Source organism: Oncorhynchus mykiss, chromosome 4, assembly GCF_057628025.1.
Source record: "Oncorhynchus mykiss isolate SJ-2025 chromosome 4, ASM5762802v1, whole genome shotgun sequence".
NCBI lineage: Eukaryota > Metazoa > Chordata > Actinopteri > Salmoniformes > Salmonidae > Oncorhynchus > Oncorhynchus mykiss.
In genome coordinates, this window is record NC_143025.1 from 5,110,489 (window position 1) to 5,130,535 (window position 20,047).

The 20,047-nt window shown below is 44.3% G+C and overlaps 1 protein-coding gene and 1 long non-coding RNA gene across 2 annotated transcripts; one reads left to right on the forward strand and one right to left on the reverse strand.

The window, feature by feature from the left end:
- LOC149983677 (E3 ubiquitin-protein ligase TRIM47-like) lies at positions 1-1,445 on the reverse strand. The gene is made up of 2 exons (XM_090230920.1): positions 793-1,445; positions 1-369 (listed from the first exon to the last, which is right to left on the reverse strand). The coding sequence occupies exons 1-2, from the start codon at positions 1,387-1,389 to the stop codon at positions 124-126; spliced, it is 843 nt and encodes a 280-aa protein (XP_090087046.1). The 5' UTR covers positions 1,390-1,445; the 3' UTR covers positions 1-123.
- Positions 1,446-7,871: 6,426 nt separating this feature from the next.
- LOC149983678 (uncharacterized) lies at positions 7,872-8,944 on the forward strand. The gene is made up of 2 exons (XR_016495033.1): positions 7,872-8,567; positions 8,648-8,944. It is a non-coding gene; the product is annotated as an uncharacterized LOC149983678 (long non-coding RNA).
- The last annotated feature ends 11,103 nt before the right edge of the window (positions 8,945-20,047 follow it).

Sequence of the window (20,047 nt, forward strand, 5' to 3'; positions counted from 1 at the left end):
TTCCATGCCAATAAAGCCCTATGAATTGAATTCAATTGAGAGTGAGAGACAGCTCCATGTTAATGTATAGGGATATGGGTCGTCATGGTTACTCATGGTTATGTGATGAGGCAGCCCAGTCAGTTACATGAACCAGTCTATTCTCTGAAAGGGGTCCAGACAGCCTGTTCCCAACAGTGTGGTCAGTGGGATTGGATAGGGGCCCCTCTCTCTCTCTCTCTGACTGGAGGAGAGAAGTGAAATGGTGTGTCTCCTCTGGTCAACAATACTCACCTTGAAAGACTCCACAGCCTGTTGGAGCTCCTTCAGCTCCTTCTCTCTCTCCTGGAATCTCTGCTGGACCTTCTGCTGACTCATCCCCAGCTGCCTCTGTGGAGAATCACTCTTCAATGAGCTATCAAGCTTTATTAGTCCAGTAGATCAATAGTATAGTAATGTGACATAGGACCCATAGAGAGGAAGGTCTACAATCCTGAGGAAGTCCCTTTACAATATTATATTATGTTGCTATGTGAATGATTATAGTTTTTATGGTAGGCCTACGTGTATCAAGGGGTTGAGACTGAACTTTGGACTCATAAAAGGCCATTCAGAATGATAACAGTGTTTGACTTTAGAAAATGGTGATACATTTGTAACAAACTCAATATACTCAAGGTCTGTGTTCATATTTGTGGATCCTATTCATATTGTATATAATATAATGATCTCATATTCAAACAGATTTAGTTCCTACTGTATCTTTAATTCTTTGTTTATCAGACAGTCACCAACAAGTTGTTCTGGTCTTACCTGTTTCTCAGTCCTCTCTGCTGCAGCTGACACTGTATCATGGCCTTTATGTTCATCCATTGTACACAGCAGACAGATACACTGCTGATCGGTACGACAGTAAACCTCCAGCAGTTTGTCATGATGAGAGCAGATCTTCTCCTGTAGTTGTGTCGTGGCCTTGACCAGCTTGTGCTTCTTCAAAGCAGGAGATGCATAGTGAGATTGGAGGTGAGTCTCACAGTAAGAGGCCAGACATGCCAGACAGGACATGAGGGCTTTCTGCTTTCTGGTCCCAGTGCAGACATCACACACCACATCTCCAGGTCCAGCATAGCACAGAGCAGGAGGGGGAGCAGCCTGGAGTCCTGTCTTCCTCAGTTTCTCCACCAGCTCAGCCAACATGTTATTTTTCATCAGCATAGGTCTTGTAGTGAAGGTGTGTCTGCATTGAGGACAGCTATAGACCCCTTTCAGATCATCCTGATCCCAGCAGCCCTCAATACAGCTCCTACAGTAACTGTGTCCACAGGGAATAGTGACCGGCTCCTTCAGTAGATCCAGACAGACAGAACAACAGAACTGGTCCTGGTCCAGCAGAACTCCCTGTTGAGCCATTTGGACGGTAGTTCACTCTCACACAGACAGACGACAGAGAGACTCAGATCAGTTTAGTTTCCTCAGAAGAGAGTTTGTGGGAGGGGGAGGGACTTCCTGGTTCTGCCAGAGGGGTGGGGTTAGAAGGAGGGAGGGGTTAGAAGAATGGAGGAAGAGAGAAGTTTCAAAACAATAAAGACATTACAAATGTCATATTATATATACAGTGTTTTAACAATGTACAAATGGTTAAAGGACACAAGATAAAATAAATAAGCATAAATATGGGTTGTATTTACAATGGTGTTTGTTCTTCACTGGTTGCCCTTTTCTCGTGGCAACAGGTCACAAATCTTGCTGCTGTGATGGCACACTGTGGAATTTCACCCAGTAGATATGGGAGTTTTTCAAAATTGGATTTGTTTTCAAATTCTTTGTGGATCTGTCTAATCTGAGGGAAATATGTCTCTCTAATATGGTCATACATTGGGCAGGAGGTTAGGAAGTGCAGCTCAGTTTCCACCTCATTGTGTGGGCAGTGAGCACATAGCCTGTCTTCTCTTGAGAGCCATGTCTGCCTACGGCGGCCTTTCTCAATAGCAAGGCTATGCTCACTGAGTCTGTACATAGTCAAAGCTTTCCTTAATTTTGGGTCAGTCACAGTGGTCAGGTATTCTGCCGCTGTGTACTCTCTGTTTAGGGCCAAATAGCATTCTAGTTTGCTCTGTTTTTTTGTTAATTCTTTCCAATGTGTCAAGTAATTATCTTTTTGTTTTCTCATGATTTGGTTGGGTCTAATTGTGCTGTTGTCCTGGGGCTCTGTAGGGTGTGTTTGTGTTTGTGAACAGAGCCCCAGGACCAGCTTGCTTAGGGGACTCTTCTCCAGGTTCATCTCTCTGTAGGTGATGTCTTTGTTATGGAAGGTTTGTGAATCACTTCCTTTTAGGTGGTTGTAGAATTTAACGGCTCTTTTCTGGATTTTGATATTAGTGGGTATCGGCCTAATTCTGCTGTGCATGCATTATTTGGTGTTCTACGTTGTACACGGAGGATATTTTTGCAGAATTCTGCGTGCAGAGTCTCAATTTGGTGTTTGTCCCATTTTGTGAAGTCTCGGTTGGTGAGCGGACCCCAGACCTCACTGGGCTCTATGACTGATTCAAGTATTTTTAGCCAAATCCTAATTGGTATGTTGAAATGTATGTTTCTTTTGATGGCATAGAATGCCCTTCTTGCCTTGTCTCTCAGATCGTTCACAGCTTTGTGGAAGTTACCTGTGGCGCTGATGTTTAGGCCAAGGTATGTATAGTTTTTTGTGTGCTCTAGGGCAACAGTGTCTATATAAAATGTGTATTTGTGGTCCTGGTGACTGGACCTTTTTTGGAACACCATTATTTTGGTCTTACTGAGATTTACTGTCAGGGCCCAGGTCTGACAGAATCTGTGCATAAGATCTAGGTGCTGCTGTAGGCACTCCTTGGTTGGTGACAGAAGCACCAGATCATCGGCAAACAGCAGACATTTGACTTCGGATTCTAGCAGGGGGAGGCCGGGTGCTGCAGACTTTTCAAGTGCCCGCGCCAATTCGTTGATATATATGTTGAAGAGGGTGGGGCTTAAGCTGCATCCCTGTCTAACCCCACGACCCTGTGTGAAGAAATGTGTGTTTTTTGCCAATTTTAACCGCACACTTGTTGTTTGTGTACATGGATTTTATAATGTCGTATGTTTTACCCCCAACACCACTTTCCATCAGTTTGTATAGCAGACCCTCATGCCAGATTGAGTCGAAGGCTTTTTTGAAATCAACAAAGCATGAGAAGACTTTGCCTTTGTTTTGGTTTGTTTGGTTGTCAATTAGGGTGTGCAGGGTGAATACATGGTCTGTTGTACGGTAATTTGGTAAAAAGCCAATTTGACATTTGCTCAGTACATTGTTTTCATTGAGGAAATGTACGAGTCTGCTGTTAATAATAATGCAGAGGATTTTCCCAAGGTTACTGTTGACGCATATTCCATGGTAGTTATTGGGGTCAAATTTGTCTCCACTTTTGTGGATTGGGGTGATCAGTCCTTGGTTCCAAATATTGGGGAAGATTCCAGAACTAAGTATGATGTTAAAGACTTTTAGTATAGCCAATTGGAATTTGTTTTTCTGTATATTTGATCATTTCATTGAGGATACCATCAACACCACAGGCCTTTTTGGGTTGGAGGGTTTTTATTTTGTCCTGTAACTCATTCAATGTAATTGGAGAATCCAGTGGGTTCTGGTAGTCTTAAATAGATGATTCTAAGATCTGTATTTGATCATGTATATGTTTTTGCTCTTTATTCTTTGTTATAGAGCCAAAAAGATTGGGGAAGTGGTTTACCCATACATCTCCATTTTGGATAGATAATTCTTCTTGTTGTTGTTTGTTTAGTGTTTTCCAATTTTCCCAGAAGTGGTTAGAGTCTATGGATTCTTCAATTGCATTGAGCTGATTTCTGACATGCTGTTCCTTCTTTTTCCGTAGTGTATTTCTGTATTGTTTTAGTGATTCACCATAGTGAAGGCGTAGACTCAGGTTTTCCGGGTCTCTATGTTTTTGGTTGGACAGGTTTCTCAATTTCTTTCTTAGATTTTTGCATTCTTCATCAAACCATTTGTCATTATTGTTAATTTTCTTCGGTTTTCTATTTGAGATTTTTAGATTTGATAGGGAAGCTGAGAGGTCAAATATACTGTTGAGATTTTCTACTGCCAAGTTTACACCTTCACTATTACAGCGGAACGTTTTACCCAGGAAATTGTCTAAAAGGGATTGAATTTGTTGTTGCCTAATTGTTTTTTGGTAGGTTTCCAAACTGCATTCCTTCCATCTATAGCATTTCTTAATGTTAATCAGTTCCTTTGGCTTTGATGCCTCATGATTGATTATTGCTCTGTTTAAGTAGACTGTGATTTTGCTGTGGTCTGACAGGGGTGTCAGTGGGCTGACTGTGAACGCTCTGAGAGACTCTGGGTTGAGGTCAGTGATAAAGTAGTCTACAGTACTACTGCCAAGAGATGAGCTATAGGTGTACCTACCATAGGAGTCCCCTCGAAGCCTACCGTTGACTATGTACATACCCAGCGTGCGACAGAGCTGCAGGAGTTGTGACCCGTTTTTGTTGGTTATGTTGTCATAGTTGTGCCTAGGGGGGCATATGTGGGAGGGAATGCTGTCACCTCCAGGCAGGTGTTTGTCCCCCAGTGTGCTGAGGGTGTCAGGTTCTTGTCCGGTTCTGGCATTTAGGTCGCCACAGACTAGTACATGTCCCTGGGCCTGGAAATGATTGATTTCCCCCTCCAGGATGGAGAAGCTGTCTTCATTAAAATATGGGGATTCTAGTGGGGGGATATAGGTAGCACACAGGAGGACATTTTTCTCTGTTAGGATAATTTCCTTTTAAATTTCTAGCCAAATGTAAAATGTTCCTGTTTTGATTAATTTAATGGAGTGAGTTAGGTCTGCTCTATACCAAATTAGCATACCCCCTGAGTCCCTTCCCTGTTTCACACCTGGTAGTTTGGTGGATGGGACTACCAGCTCTCTGTAACCTAGAGGGCAACCAGTGGGTCCGTCTCCTCTATACCAGGTTTCTTGCAGGATGACAATGTCTGTATTACCGATTTCTTTGGTGAAGTCCGGGTTTCTGCTCTTTAGGCCAAAGGCAGATGACCTCAGGCCTTGGATATTCCAGGATAATATAGTGAAGGCTTTTTGTTCCATAGAGTGTCCAATGTTGTTGGTCGTGGTTTGGCCTCAGGCCAGTAAGTGTGAGCAGAGCCTGCTGAGCATCTGGTACATCCCATTGGCTTGGGCGAGTGTGAGAGTGGGGGTTGGGACTGTTTGCCCGCTCACTACCTGGGCGTATGTGTGGCTTCCATGTTGAGGCCCTCTTTGCGGGGGTGGGGTGCATGGGGTGGGCAGGAGTGGCATAGGTCTGATCTGAGGGGGCCTAAATGGGGTGTGGGCATGGTTGACGTGGGGGGGGTGTTGATTGGTTGGGGTGGGGGTGTGGATGTGTCTGGGTGTACTGTGGTCTGGATGTAATTCCTCTTGGCGTGGGTCCTCTATGTGTAGGTCCAGGGGGGGGTCCTGCAGATCTGGGAGGGTGTCTCGCTGGTCTGGATGGGGTGTCTATTGATCTGTTGCTCCTGTGTGAAGTGTTGGGGATACGTTTGAGAGCGATGTCCTTTAGAGTTCGGGCAAAGGTGGGCACTGCTGCCTTGTAGAGGTGGACCTGGTCATAGAGGCTGTTCAAGTCCAGGGTGGAGTGGTGGGCCAGGAAAATGTTTGGTTTTGAGGCACAGTCACGGGAAATACTTGCATTTACCCGCTGTATTGTGGCAGGGTGGAAGTATTTTCGTGGTAGCAGGGTGGAGATAACCACTTGTGCGTTGGGGAAAGTAGAAGAAGTCTTTTCAATCACTCCCTTCAGTGCTGTGGCCACTCTTTCCTGCTGTGCTCTCAGGTCGTTTGTGCCTGTGTGTATTATTATGTGGCTGGGTGAGCCTAGTTGGTCCTCAGACAGAAGGTCTAGGGCGCCCTGGGTGTTTGGACACCAGAGTTTAGACACACTGTGTTTGGGAAAAAGTTTTTTTTCTTCTATATATTTCCCATTTGAGTCCATAAGTAGTACAATCTGTGTCTTGTGTTTGTCCTCAGTGGGTGTGGGGGGGTTGTCCAAAGGGCTATCAGGGTGGCTGACAGGGGGGTGCTCAGAGGGGGTGAGAGCCTCTGGGCTTGGGGTTCTTCATTTGTCTGTTCTGCTGTGATGTCGACTCTATGGTCAGGGTCTGGTGTGGATTGTTCTGCTGTGGTGTCGACTCTATGGTCAGGGTCTGGTGTGGACTGTTCTGCTGTGGTGTCGACTCTATGGTCAGGGTCTGGTGTGGACTGTTCTGCTGTGGTGTCGAGACTTTTGTTGGGTGCTGAGGTGGGCTGTTCTGCTGGCTTCTCTGTGGGGGTGGCCACCTCTCTAGTGGGTTGTTCTCTGTCACATGCCGTCCCCCTCAACTTCTCCTCCATCCCCCTCAACCTCTCCTCCACCAGCAGTCTGATACTCTCCTCTAGTGCTCTGTTCTGCTCCAAAAGTGCAGATATGTCTCTGTCCACCTCCAGCTCTCCGGGTCTGGTTAAGGGGCTGTTGTTGTGCTGGACTGTTGTCTGGGTCTGTGCTGACTGAAGTGTAATCACCTGCTGTTCCAGCTCCACCTGCCTTACCTCCAGCTGGGTGAATTTGTCCTTCATTTCAATGAGGGAGTGGTAATCTGTGCTGGGAGGTTGACTCTCCGCTGGGGGTTGCTCGTCTGTGGGGTTACATAATGAAGAGGTCTGGTCTGACCCGCTCGGTGTGGGGGTATCTTTATCAAGGGAGAGCTTCTCCTGCTGGGCTAATTCTTTGATTAGGTGAAAGTCCAGCTGCAACTGTTTGTGGTTATTCTGTACCATTACTGTCCCGGATTTATAGATATTTATATTACTTCAAGTATTCTGAGTTTCCACCCCTCGTTAACCCCCCCTCTCTTAACAAAGGGGTAGTGTGCTAATATGGCACTGTGCCATGCCAGGGGATGGTTTGTGTGGAAGATAAGGTTGCTGATGTTCCCATTTTTGTAATAGTCAGCAAAAAGTGTTTCTTGATTTTTCCATAAGGAGCTTCTTCTTGTGGTCTTTTCTTGCCTTATCATTCTTTACATGCAAAGGGTACTGTATTTTAATTACCTCTGAACAGCGGGAGGGAGCTTCTAAGGCCTCTCCATTTGGTTGGGGTAGACTGTGTGACTCTCCTGCCATTGTTGGACTAATGGGCTTTGACAACTCTCACTTGACACGTCAGTGCTAGTTGAAGCTGTATCAAGCTTGGTAGAATTATGTTAGAATTCAGTCCTTATAAAGTAATGTTGTGTATTTTTCTTCTTGGCTTTTGGAAATAAAATATCGTTTCAGACTAAACATTACTCACTCAGTTCCAGGTTGGATGGTGTTTTCAGGTTTCTGTTGTTTTCCAGAGAATTTGCTGTATAGGGTAATAAATCCTTGGTTGTTGTGAACTTTCGAGGTGATTCCGTAATTCCGTCCAAAATCAGGTTGTAGGTTTTAAGTTTTGATTTGAAGTAGGGGTTATGTTGAAGAGGGTAGAATCCAGTATGTGTTCCTGAAAAAAAATCCAAGTTCATCTAACTCCTAATCTATCTTTTTTAAAGAAAATGCTAAAAAATGCAGGAGCTCTGATCCTGACCTCTGCTCTGCTCTTCTCTCTCTATGTCTCTCTCTCTCCAGAGTTATCAGTCTCTCTCTCTCTCTCTCCAGAGTTATCAGTCTCTCTGTCTCTCTCTCTCTCTCTCTCTCTCTGTCTCTGCATGCTGGGAGTGATTGGTGCATGCTGGGAAATGTTTGAGTGAAGGAGTGCGTGTGTTGTGGAGAGTTAGATATTCACAACTTTCTTTCGGTTTGCTATTTCTTGGTGGCATTTTTTTGGTTTTCTTCTGTGCATGATTAAGGTTATTATTTTTACTTTTTTTGTTGTGGTAGAATTAAGTTTTTCGTATCGAAATTACCCTGATTTTGGCGGGGATGGCAGCCCGAATGGGGATGCCGTCCCTGTCACTTCGGCACGGCTTTAGGTGTGTTACTGAAGCTACTGTCACGGTGGAGGAGTTTCTGGTCGCCGTAGGAGAGAAGGTAGGCTATGAGAATATTGCTTATGCATCCCGGATGAATAAAGCTGTGGTGGTATTTCTTAAAGAAGAATGTCTGGTTGATCGGATGGTTGAGCATGGTGTACTTCTTAAAGGAATGTTTATTCCAGTTACGCTGCTTTTTTCTCCGTCAACAAGGGTAAGGATTTCAAATGTACCACCGTTTATTCCAAATGAGCTATTGGAGCGCGAGTTATTGCGCTTTGGGAAGTTCGCCAGTTCAATTAAGGTTCCGTTGGGTTGCAAACACCCGGTGTTGAAACAGGTAATGTCATTTCGGCGACAGGTGTTTATGTTTTTGGACTCACCGGAGCAGACTTTAGAGTTATCGTTTAAAGTCAAGTATGACAATAGACTGTATATGGCTTATGCTAGTACGGGTAGTCAACGGTGTTTTGAGTGTGGGGATGTTGGTCATAAGCGACATGCTTGCCCGAAAAGGGAGAAGGCCGAGGGAGGGGCGCAGGTGGTCATGGTAACGCCTGGACCCACTGATGTAGGGAGAGGTGGTCGTCGTAACGTCTGGGCCCACTGATGTAGGGAGAGGTGGTCATCGTAACGCCTGGGCCCACTGATGTAGGGAGAGGTGGGCCGACAGCGGCAGAGCAGCCACAAGCACCTGGTGCTGAGGAACAAGTTATCCGTGTTGAGGGCACGGGGTTGCAACTTGTATTAGAGGGAAATGTTATGCTACAGAAAAGTATTGTTGTAGAAGGTAAGGATGTATCTGAAGAGCCAGTTCCTCAGACTGGTGAGCAGGTGCCCAGTATGAGTGCTGGGGTAAAGGAGGGGATTCATGTGGAGCTAGGCTCCCAGGTAGTGGAGGAGATGCCCACTACGAGTAATGAGGTTCAGGAGGGTTTTCATGTGGAGCTAGGCTCCCAGGTAGTGGAGGAGATGCCCACTACGAGTGCTGGGGTTCATGTAGAGCTAGGCTCCCAGGTAGTGGAGGGGATGCCCACTACGAGTAATGAGGTACAAGAGGGTTTTCATGTGGAGCTAGGCTCCCAGGTAGTGGAGGAGATGCCCACTACGAGTAATGAGGTACAGGAGGGTTTTCATGTGGAGCTAAGCTCCAAGGTAGTAGAGGAGATGCCCACTACGAGTGCTGGGGTTCATGTGGAGCTAGGCTCCCAGTTAGTGGAGGAGATGCCCACTATGAGTAGTGATGTTCAGGTGGGGCTAGTCTCCCAGGTAGTGGAGGAGATGCCTGGTACGAGTGATGAGGTGCAAGTGGGGAGTGTTGAAAGGGATGTGGTAGAGGGGAGTCAGTTGTCTGTGGTCTCAGCTGAGGATCAGGAGAATGATATGGATATCTCTTTAGATATTACAACTGCTGGCGAGGACTCAGTTTATGATCTAGAGGAGGTAAATGAGTTTTTGGATCAGACTTTTGGGAAATCTGTCAAATTGGCAGATTATTTTGATGTTGATAAGTTTGTGAGGTCAGCTGTGATGTTACAGAAGACGGTGGGGTTAGACCAATTGAGTTAGAAGAAGCGGTTTCGCTTGAGGAAATGTATTACTACTGTTGCAGCAGCAAAAGGTGGTGGGAAACGTGTTCAGGTTAAGAGAAGAAAGAAAAATAATCATGCTTCATAGGGTGTCTTTTTTCTCGTTGGTTTCTCTGTGGTTTCTTCTGCTTTTCTTTTCTCTTTTCTATATGGAGGTGCTAAGGGTAGGTTCTCTCAATATTAATGGGGGAAGGGACAGGAATAAGAGGGCTTGGGTATTAGAAGTAATAAAACAGAAAAGGCTTAATGTAGTTTTCCTACAGGAGACACACAGTGATGAGGAACATGAGGTTGACTGGGGTATGTGGTGGGAGGGGCAGCATGTACTCAGTCATGGTACTAATTTCAGTGCTGGGGTGGCAATCTTGTTTTCCTCAGGCTTAGGGGTGACTGTGGTATCTACAACAGAGATTGTCAAGGGTCGGGTTTTATTGGTCAAGGTGGATGTTATGTTTGTTTTTTTGAATGTTTATGCTCCTAATGAGGGTACAGAGCGTATTGCTATGTTTGATCAAATAAAGGAAACCTTAAGACAGTGTGACCAAGAGGGGTGAATGGTTTTAGGGGGTGACTGGAACTGTACAGTGGATTTTACTGTTGATCGCACCGCTGAAGAACCTCACCTGCGGTCAGCCACCTGCCTGTCTGGCCTATTAACTGAGTTTGAGCTTTCTGATGTGTGGAGAGTAAGGAATGCCAAAGTTAGGCAGTACACATGGCTAAAAATTAATGAAGGTCATGTCAGTGCAGCAAGGTTAGACAGGTTGTATGTATCTGATCACTACTGTAGTAGGGTTGGAAAGTGTGCCATTACTCCTGTGGGTTTCTCTGATCATCATATTGTTACTGTTGATATTCACTTGTCCTGTCCACGACGGTCATCGCCTTACTGGTATTTTAATGTTAAATTGTTACATGATGTCATGTTTTGTGGCAGGTTTTTGTTGTTTTGGGAAAAATGGAGGGGTATAAAAGGGAATTTTGAGTCCTTGAGACAATGGTGGGAGGTTGGGAAGGCCCAAATACGAGTTTTTTGTCAACAGTATACTGCTCTGTCTCAAATTGAGGTTAAAGAGACTATCAAGGCCCTAGAACAGGACATCAAATCTACTGAATTGAAGCTGCCCACTCAGAACGACCCTGGACTAGTCATGAACTTACAGGACAAGAGACATGAACTGAGGTCGTTTCTGCATGAAAGAGTGAAGGGTGCCTTGATTAGGTCTCGTTTTACTTCCCTCAAGGATATGGATGCTCCTAGCGCTTTTTTTTCCAACCTAGGACAGTCAAAGTTTCAACGCAAACAGATGGTCTGCCTTCGTCTCCCTGATGGGAAGGTGACCACGAATGCTATTGAAATGCGTCAACATGCCGTGGATTTTTACTCATCCCTTTATAAGGCGGAGGATTGTGACTCTTTATGTACTGAACAGTTGTTACACGGTCTTCCTCAATTGGGACCTGAGCAGAGAGTCGCATTGGACGCTGATATTACACTGCAAGAGCTGTCCACAGCAGTTATGCAGCTCTCAACAGGCCGAGCCCCTGGCATCGATGGTTTACCATCTGAGTTTTATAAGCACTTTTGGGGGTCTATTGGGGAGGATTTTTATGAAGTGCTGTGTGAATCTTTTCATGAGGGTTCTCTTCCTGTATCATGTCAACGTGCGGTGCTTTCACTGTTGCCAAAAAAGGGGGATTTGGCTCTCATAAAAAATTGGAGACCTGTTGCCTTGCTGTGCGCAGAATACAAAATTGTTTCTAAATGTCTCTCAAACAGGTTGAAAGAGTATCTGGGATTGTTGATACAGTCCTACTGTGTACCTGATTGCTCTATTGTTGACAACTTGTTTCTGATAAGAGATGTTTTAGACATTTGTAAACTGTCTGATGTAAATGTGGGTTTACTTTCGTTGGATCAGGAGAAGGCTTTTGATCGTGTGGACCACCAGTACTTGTTTAACCTGTTGCGTCTACCAAACCCGGATCCGGGATTCTATTTACAGACCTACGATAACGCAACGTTAACTATTCATGAAAATCGCAAATTAAATGAAATAAATATGCCATCTCTCAAGCTTAGCCTTTTGTAAACAACACTGTCATCTCAGATTTTCAAAATATGCTTCTCAACCATAGGAAAACAATCATTTGTGTAAAAGTGGCTAGCTAGCGTAGCATTTAGCGTTAGCATTAGCGTTAGCATCCAGCACGCAAGATTTCAACAAAAACATAAAAGCCTTCAAATAAAATCATTTACCTTTGAAGAACTTCGGATGTTTTCAATGAGGAGACTCTCAGTTAGATAGCAGATGCTCAGTTTTTCCAAAAAAGATTATTTGTGAATTCGAAATAGCTCCGTTTTCTACATCACATTTGGCTACCAAAAAAAAAACGAAAATTCAGTCCTCAAAACGCGAACTTTTTTCCAAATTAACTCCATAATATCGACTGAAAACATGGCAAACGTTGTTTAGAATCAATCCTCAAGGTGTTTTTCACATATCTCTTCAATGATATATCGTTCGTGGAAGCATGGTTTCTCCCCTCAATCAAATGGAAAAGTACAAGCAGCTGGCGTTTGCGCACCGAATTCCACGCAGGACACCAGGCGGACACTTGGAAAATGTAGTCTCTTATGGTCAATCATCCAATGATATGCCTACAAATACGTCACAATGCTGCTAACACCTTGGGGGAACGACAGAAAGTGTAGGCTCATTCCTTGTGCAATCACAGCCATATAAGGAGACAATGGAAAACAGAGCTTCAGAGATTCTGCTCATTTCCTGCTTGACGCATCATCTTGGTTTCGCCTGTAGAATGAGTTCTGGGGCACTTACAGACAATATCTTTGCAGATTCTGAAACTTCAGAGTGTTTTCTTTCAAAAACTGTCAAGAATATGCATAGTCGAGCATCTTTTCGTGACAAAATATTGCGCTTAAAACGGGAACGTTTTTTATCCAAAAATGAAATAGCGCCCCTAGAGATCCAACAGGTTAAAACAATGAAAGCCTTTGGGTTTGGGGATGTTTTTCTGTCTTGGGTGAATTTACTGTATGCTGGAGCCTCGTGTATGGTGAAGGTTGGTGGTGGTTTGAGTTGCCCCATCCCTGTCGAAAGGGGCATCAGGCAGGGATGCCCAATTTCAGGGCAGTTATATAGTCTGGCGATTGAACCAATGCTTTGTTTTTTAAGAGCGAAGCTTACTGGTTTCTCTGTGCCAGGTGTAATGAAGGGTCCCACGATAGCACTGTCTGCGTATGCAGATGACGTGATCGTTTTTATTACAGGGGGTGAGGATGTTAAGGTTCTCTCAAACACTTTAAAGGTGTATGAGGGGGCCTCCTCAGCTAGAGTCAATTGGGGAAAGAGTGAAGCGCTGTGGGCAGGTCAGCTTCAGATGGGGTCCGCTCCGCGGTTACCAGGGGGGCTTCAGTGGGGCAGAGATGGAATGAAGACTTTGGGAGTTTTTCTAGGCTCCGATGTCTTTCAGAAAAAGAACTGGGAGGGTGTAGTGGAGAAAGTGTGTGCCAGACTGTCAAGGTGGAAATGGGTGTTGCCCCAGCTGTCCTATAGGGGACGGGTCCTGGTAGCTAATAATCTTGCTGCTTCTACCCTGTGGCACAGACTAATGATTTTACAGCCACCAAAGGGTCTGATACAAGAGCTTCAGAGGACCCTTGTCAATTTCTTCTGGTCTGGACAACACTGGATCAAAGCTGCAGCCTTGTATCTGCCACTGCACGAGGGTGGGCAAGGCCTGGTGGACATTTCCTCTAGGATCACGGCTTTCTGGCTCCAAGCAGCCCAGAGATTGTTGTACAGAGACTGTTCTAGCTGGGTCGAAACAGCCTACATATTGATGAGGAGAGCGGGCTGTTTGGGCTTAGACAAACATATTTTCCTCTTAAAGCTGGAGGGGGGTGATTTGACTGGCCTGACTCCATTTTATGAGTCTGTTATGCAGGCTTGGAGAGTCTTTGTCAAGTCCCGTAAGACCGGCACGCCACCAGGGATGTGGCTTTTTGAAGAGCCTCTTTTTCACAACACTGCCATCCAGTCCCGTGTTCTGGGTTCAGCTAGCCTACGTTCATGCCTATTAGGCGTGGGGTGTACCAAGCTGGGTCATCTGATGCGGAGCAGGAGCAGATTGGAGGAGCTGAGAGAAAGAGCGGGGATCCGATCATCTCGCCTACTGAGGAAGGTCGTCGATGAGGTCTGCGACTCCTTGCCATTGCTTCATCTGCAGTATGTGACTGACATTTCCAATTCTGATCGGTGGAAGGAGGGTCTGGATTATGTGTTCCCTGCACTGATTGTTAGTGCTGCGATGGGGGCATTTGAGGAGGACGCGGGGAGGCTGCTTTCCTTCGATACCCCGGAGCTGGGGGAGTTCAAGGAGGTGGGAAAGAAGGCTATGTACAGAACATGTGTGAAGGTGTCCCATGCCTCTTCCCTGGAAGGGGTAAAATCGACGAGGTGGGCGGATGTGCTTGGTCCAGGTGCTTCTCCAAAAGGCTGTTGGCGATCATTATATAAACTGCCTATTGATAAGAGGACAGCTGACCTCCAATGGAGGATAATACATGGAGCTATAGCCACCAACATGCATCTGGTACACCTGGACCCTACTGTTGGGAAGGGGTGTCCATTCTGTGCTGAGGATGAATCTCTGGCATATCTGCTTTTGCTGTGTCCCAGGTTGGTTGGGATGATTGAACTGATCACTGATTGGTTCTCAATGTTGGGAGAGGTTTTCTCTTCCCAACTGTATATATTTGGGCCAAAGTACAGGTTCAGTCAAAAGGGTGTAGTTGTGTTGCTTAATTTTGTGTTAGGGGCAGCAAAATTAGCGATATGGAAGACCCAAAAGAACAGCATTCGGGGACAGGGGTCTGTGGATGTGGTGGGAATGCTGGAGGGAATGTTGGCAGCGAGAGTAAGGGTTGAGTTTGCCTATTATAAACTTGTCAACAATATTGATCTGTTTTTGAGTATATGGGGTATTCAGAGGCTGTTGTGTTTAGTTACTGTGGAGGAGGAATTGGAGTTGTGTTTTTAATTGATGTGTAACTGTGGTTTTGTATGAGTATTTATTGTGTGGTGGGCCCCCAGACCCAATAAAGAGTATTTAAAACTCAAACTCTCTCTGTCTCTCTCTCTCTCTCTCTCTCTCTCTCTCTCTCCAGAGGTATCAGTCTCTCTCCAGTATCAGTGTATCTTCAGACTTACCCAGCATTGTTGTCCGTCCTCTTCAGTCCTTTGGAGATGCGAGTAAGACTGTGTCTGAACTGAGAGAGAAACTAGAAGACTTCCTTAAAGGAGAATGGACCAAGATCTCCACTACAGGTGTGTTGAAAACAATAAGAACATCAACTTTAGACCATTGAAAGTTCCCTACTAGTCATATACATGTGGAATATGGTCTGATGATAACATTCCCTCTCTCTGTCAATGTGTTTGTGTGTCTGTAGTGAATATAGTGGATGTTGTACTGCCTCCAGAGCCCAAGACCAGAGAACAGTTGTTACAATGTGAGTCTCTTTATTGTGAAGTAACTAACAGTCTCTTTTTACTGACACTCCTAACAATCCCTCTAGAAATATATAGCAATAGTAGATCTAATCAAAGACTGGGTATCTATCTGACTCCTCATATTTCTCTGATTTGATCTCTGCTGTGCTCTAATCAAAGACAGGGTAGATACAGTATCTGACTTAACTTATTGTTCTGACTCCCCTCATTGGTCTCTGCTCTTCTCCTAGATTCCTGTCAGCTCACACTGGACCCAAACACAGCACACACACACCTCTCTCTGTCTGAAGGGAACAGAAAGGTGACCTATACAGACCAAGTCCAACCATATCCTGTCCATCCAGACAGATTCACCAACTGGTGTCAGGTTCAGTGTAGAGAGGGTCTGTCTGGATGCTGTTACTGGGAGGTGGAGAGGACTGGTGTTGTTATTACAGCAGTCTCATATAAAGACATCAGCAGAACAGAGAGAGATAATGCATTTCGACACAATAACAAGTCCTGCAGTTTAAAGTGCTCTAGAGGTGGTTATTGTTTCAGACACAATAATGTTGAGACTAAAGTATCAGGCCCTCAGTCCTCCAGAGTAGGAGTGTACCTGGATCACAAGGCAGGTACTCTGTCCTTCTACAGTGTCTCTGACACAATGACCCTCCTCCACAGAGTCCAGACCACATTCACTCAGCCCCTCTATCCTGGGTTTTGTTTCAATTCTATTTTCGATGGTACTGCTGAGCTGGTTAAACTGTAGTAGGGTCCACATAGATACTAGTCATGCTGGTGTAGTCTATAGCTGAGCTGGTTAAACTGTAGTAGGGTCCACATAGATACTAGTCATGCTGGTGTAGTCTATAGCTGAGCTGGTTAAACTGTAGTAGGGTCCACATAGATACTAGTCATGCTGGTGTAGTCTATAGCTGAGCTGGTTAAACTGTAGTAGGGTCCACATAGATACTAGTCATGCTGGTGTAGTCTATAGCTGAGCTGGTTAAACTGTAGTAGGGTCCACATAGATACTAGTCATGCTGGTGTAGTCTATAGCTGAGCTGGTTAAACTGTAGTAGGGTCCACATAGATACTAGTCATGCTGGTGTAGTCTATAGCTGAGCTGGTTAAACTGTAGTAGGGTCCACATAGATACTAGTCATGCTGGTGTAGTCTATAGCTGAGCTGGTTAAACTGTAGTAGGGTCCACATAGATACTAGTCATGCTGGTGTAGTCTATAGCTGAGCTGGTTAAACTGTAGTAGGGTCCACATAGATACTAGTCATGCTGGTGTAGTCTATAGCTGAGCTGGTTAAACTGTAGTAGGGTCCACATAGATACTAGTCATGCTGGTGTAGTCTATAGCTGAGCTGGTTAAACTGTAGTAGGGTCCACATAGATACTAGTCATGCTGGTGTAGTCTATAGCTGAGCTGGTTAAACTGTAGTAGGGTCCACATAGATACTAGTCATGCTGGTGTAGTCTATAGCTGAGCTGGTTAAACTGTAGTAGGGTCCACATAGATACTAGTCATGCTGGTGTAGTCTATAGCTGAGCTGGTTAAACTGTAGTAGGGTCCACATAGATACTAGTCATGCTGGTGTAGTCTATAGCTGAGCTGGTTAAACTGTAGTAGGGTCCACATAGATACTAGTCATGCTGGTGTAGTCTATAGCTGAGCTGGTTAAACTGTAAACTGATTTGTTATTAATTCAAATTCAATACAATGTTTTAATCTTGTACATTTCCATGAATCATGATGTCTGGTGTTGATGTATATTGGTTGTCATTCAGAACCATTGATATGTTTTCTCAGTTGGTTCTCTGTCTCTATGTAATTCTATCATTGATCAGCTTGTTGGCTCGGTCCTAATTGATGTGTTCTCTGTCACCTGGAGCTGCATGGAAAATGGTCCAGGAACTAAAGGACAATTCAGGACTAGTCAGCCCACTACAAGCTGGTATCACTTACTTTCTACTAAACTATATGGTCTGGTTTCCCAGACACAGATGAATCCTAGTCCTGGACTAAACAGTATGTTCAATGTAGATGTCCAGGAAACCGGCCCTAAATGTGTCATCTTTCATCCTCCCATACTGCTCAGTCCAGCAACATTAAACCTGTCCAGCAGGTGGTGCTGTTGACCAAACAATAAAACCAGCAGATATCTTGACTTGCCACTCAGTATATCAGTAATGTTCAGAATAGTACTTTAATATCATTGGAGATTGATGGTCTTTTTAATCCACTATCCAGAGTCAGGAACAGATGAAGTTGGGTCTGCTACTGTTCAGTGATTAAATATGATTTATGGTGATGGGAAATAATAAAAAACACTCAACTTCATCTAGTAATAGTTTTCCTTTGTTATTTATTCCAAGGTGTGTCTTTAACTTGTAAATGTATTGTGTGGAGGTGAGCTAGTGGTGTGGCTGATAGAATAGAATGAAAAGGGAGGAGGGGAGGAAGAGGGGAGGAGTGAAGGGCTGTTCAAGAAACCAGATGAGGAAGAGGAAGATGTTCAGGGGAATTACTGTCTCTGTTCCAAATGGTTCCCTATTCCCTACGTAGTGCACTACGGTGCTTCTGACCAGGTCTAAAGTAGTGTTCTACGTAGGGAATAGGGTGTAGATTTATTACAATATCATGCTTTAGTGTTTGGCACAACAATATATTAGATCTCCACCCCCCCACTTCCTGTCTGTCATCCCCCAGTTCTGTTAAGACTTCCTCTCATTGAACTGGGCCTCATTCTAAATGGTCACTTTGTATTGATAGTCCATACTGGTCTTTACTATGGTTCTACATACAGTATCTGTATTGATAGTCCATACTGGTCTTTACTATGGTTCTACATACAGTATCTGTATTAATAGTCCATACTGGTCTTTACTATGGTTCTACATACAGTACCTGTATTGAAAGTCCATACTGGTCTTTACTATGGTTCTACATACAGTATCTGTATTGATAGTCCATACTGGTCTTTACTATGGTTCTACATACAGTACCTGTATTGATAGTCCATACTGGTCTTTACTACGGTTCTACATACAGTATCTGTATTGATAGTCCATACTGGTCTTTACTATGGTTCTACATACAGTATCTGTATTGATAGTCCATACTGGTCTTTACTATGGTTCTACATACAGTATCTGTATTGATAGTCCATACTGGTCTTTACTATGGTTCTACATACAGTATCTGTATTGATAGTCCATACTGGTCTTTACTATGGTTCTACATACAGTATCTGTATTGATAGTCCATACTGGTCTTTACTATGGTTCTACATACAGTATCTGTATTGATAGTCCATACTGGTCTTTACTATGGTTCTACATACAGTACCTGTATTGATAGTCCATACTGGTCTTTACTATGGTTCTACATACAGTACCTGTATTGATAGTCCATACTGGTCTTTACTATGGTTCTACATACAGTACCTGTATTGATAGTCCATACTGGTCTTTACTATGGTTCTACATACAGTACCTGTATTGATAGTCCATACTGGTCTTTACTATGGTTCTACATACAGTATCTGTATTGATAGTCCATACTGGTCTTTACTATGGTTCTACATACAGTACCTGTATTGATAGTCCATACTGGTCTTTACTATGGTTCTACATACAGTATCTGTATTGATAGTCCATACTGGTCTTTACTATGGTTCTACATACAGTACCTGTATTGATAGTCCATACTGGTCTTTACTATGGTTCTACATACAGTATTGGTAATGGTTGTACTCCCCCATGGAGTGATGATAGAGGGATGTGAAAGAGGAGAGAGGTAATGGTTGTACTCCCCCATGGAGTGATGATAGAGGGATGTGAAAGAGGAGAGGTAATGGTTGTACTCCCCCATGGAGTGATGATAGAGGGATGTGAAAGAGGAGAGAGGTCATGGTTGGACTGGACTTATTTATTCCCTCATTACTGACTTATTCTGTTTCAAAAACATAATTACAAAACACAAACTAATTACATTCAAGGAATTATTATTGTATTAAAGTAAATCTGTATTAAAATTCACCATAGAATGTCCAGTTCATTCCATAGCTTAACATGGGTAATGCTCCCTCCCTCCTATAAGAGTCATTGATGTGTTGGATGAGATGGGACCTGGGGATATTTGTTGGATCCGTCACAGCAAGGGGCAATAAAACCCTATGGACCTGAAAGGGACTGCAGTGGGCTCCAGTCTCCAGCAGGGGGCAGTAAATCCCTATGGACCTGAAAGGGACTGCAGTGTGCTCCAGTCTCCAACAGGGGGCAGTAAATCCCTATGGACCTGAAAGGGACTGCACTGGGCTCCAGTCTCCAGCAGGGGGCAGTAAATCCCTATGGACCTGAAAGGGACTGCAGTGGGCTCCAGCCTCCAGCAGGGGGCAGTAAAACCCAATGGACATGAAAGGGGCTGCAATGTGCTCCAGTCTCAAGCAGGGGGCAGTAAAACCCTATGGACCTGAAAGGGACTGCAGTGTGCTCCAGTCTCCAGCAGTCTCCAGCAGGGGACAGTAAAACCATATGGACCTGAAAGGGACTGCAGTGTGCTCCAGTCTCCAGCAGGGGACAGTAAAACCTTATAGACCTGAAAGGGACTGCAGTGTGCTCCAGTCTCCAGCAGGGGGCAGTAAAACCCTATGTACCTGAAAGGGACTGCAGTGTGCTCCAGTCTCCAGCAGGGGGCAGTAAAACCCTATGGACCTGAAAGGGATATTAATTATAAACTAAACATGATAATTGTAAATCCACTGTCCTTTACGCTCATCATTAAATGTATTAATTATAAACTAAACATGATAATTGTAAATCCACTGTCTTTACTCTCATCATTAAATGTATTAATTATAAACTAAACATGATAATTGTAAATCCACTGTCTTTACTC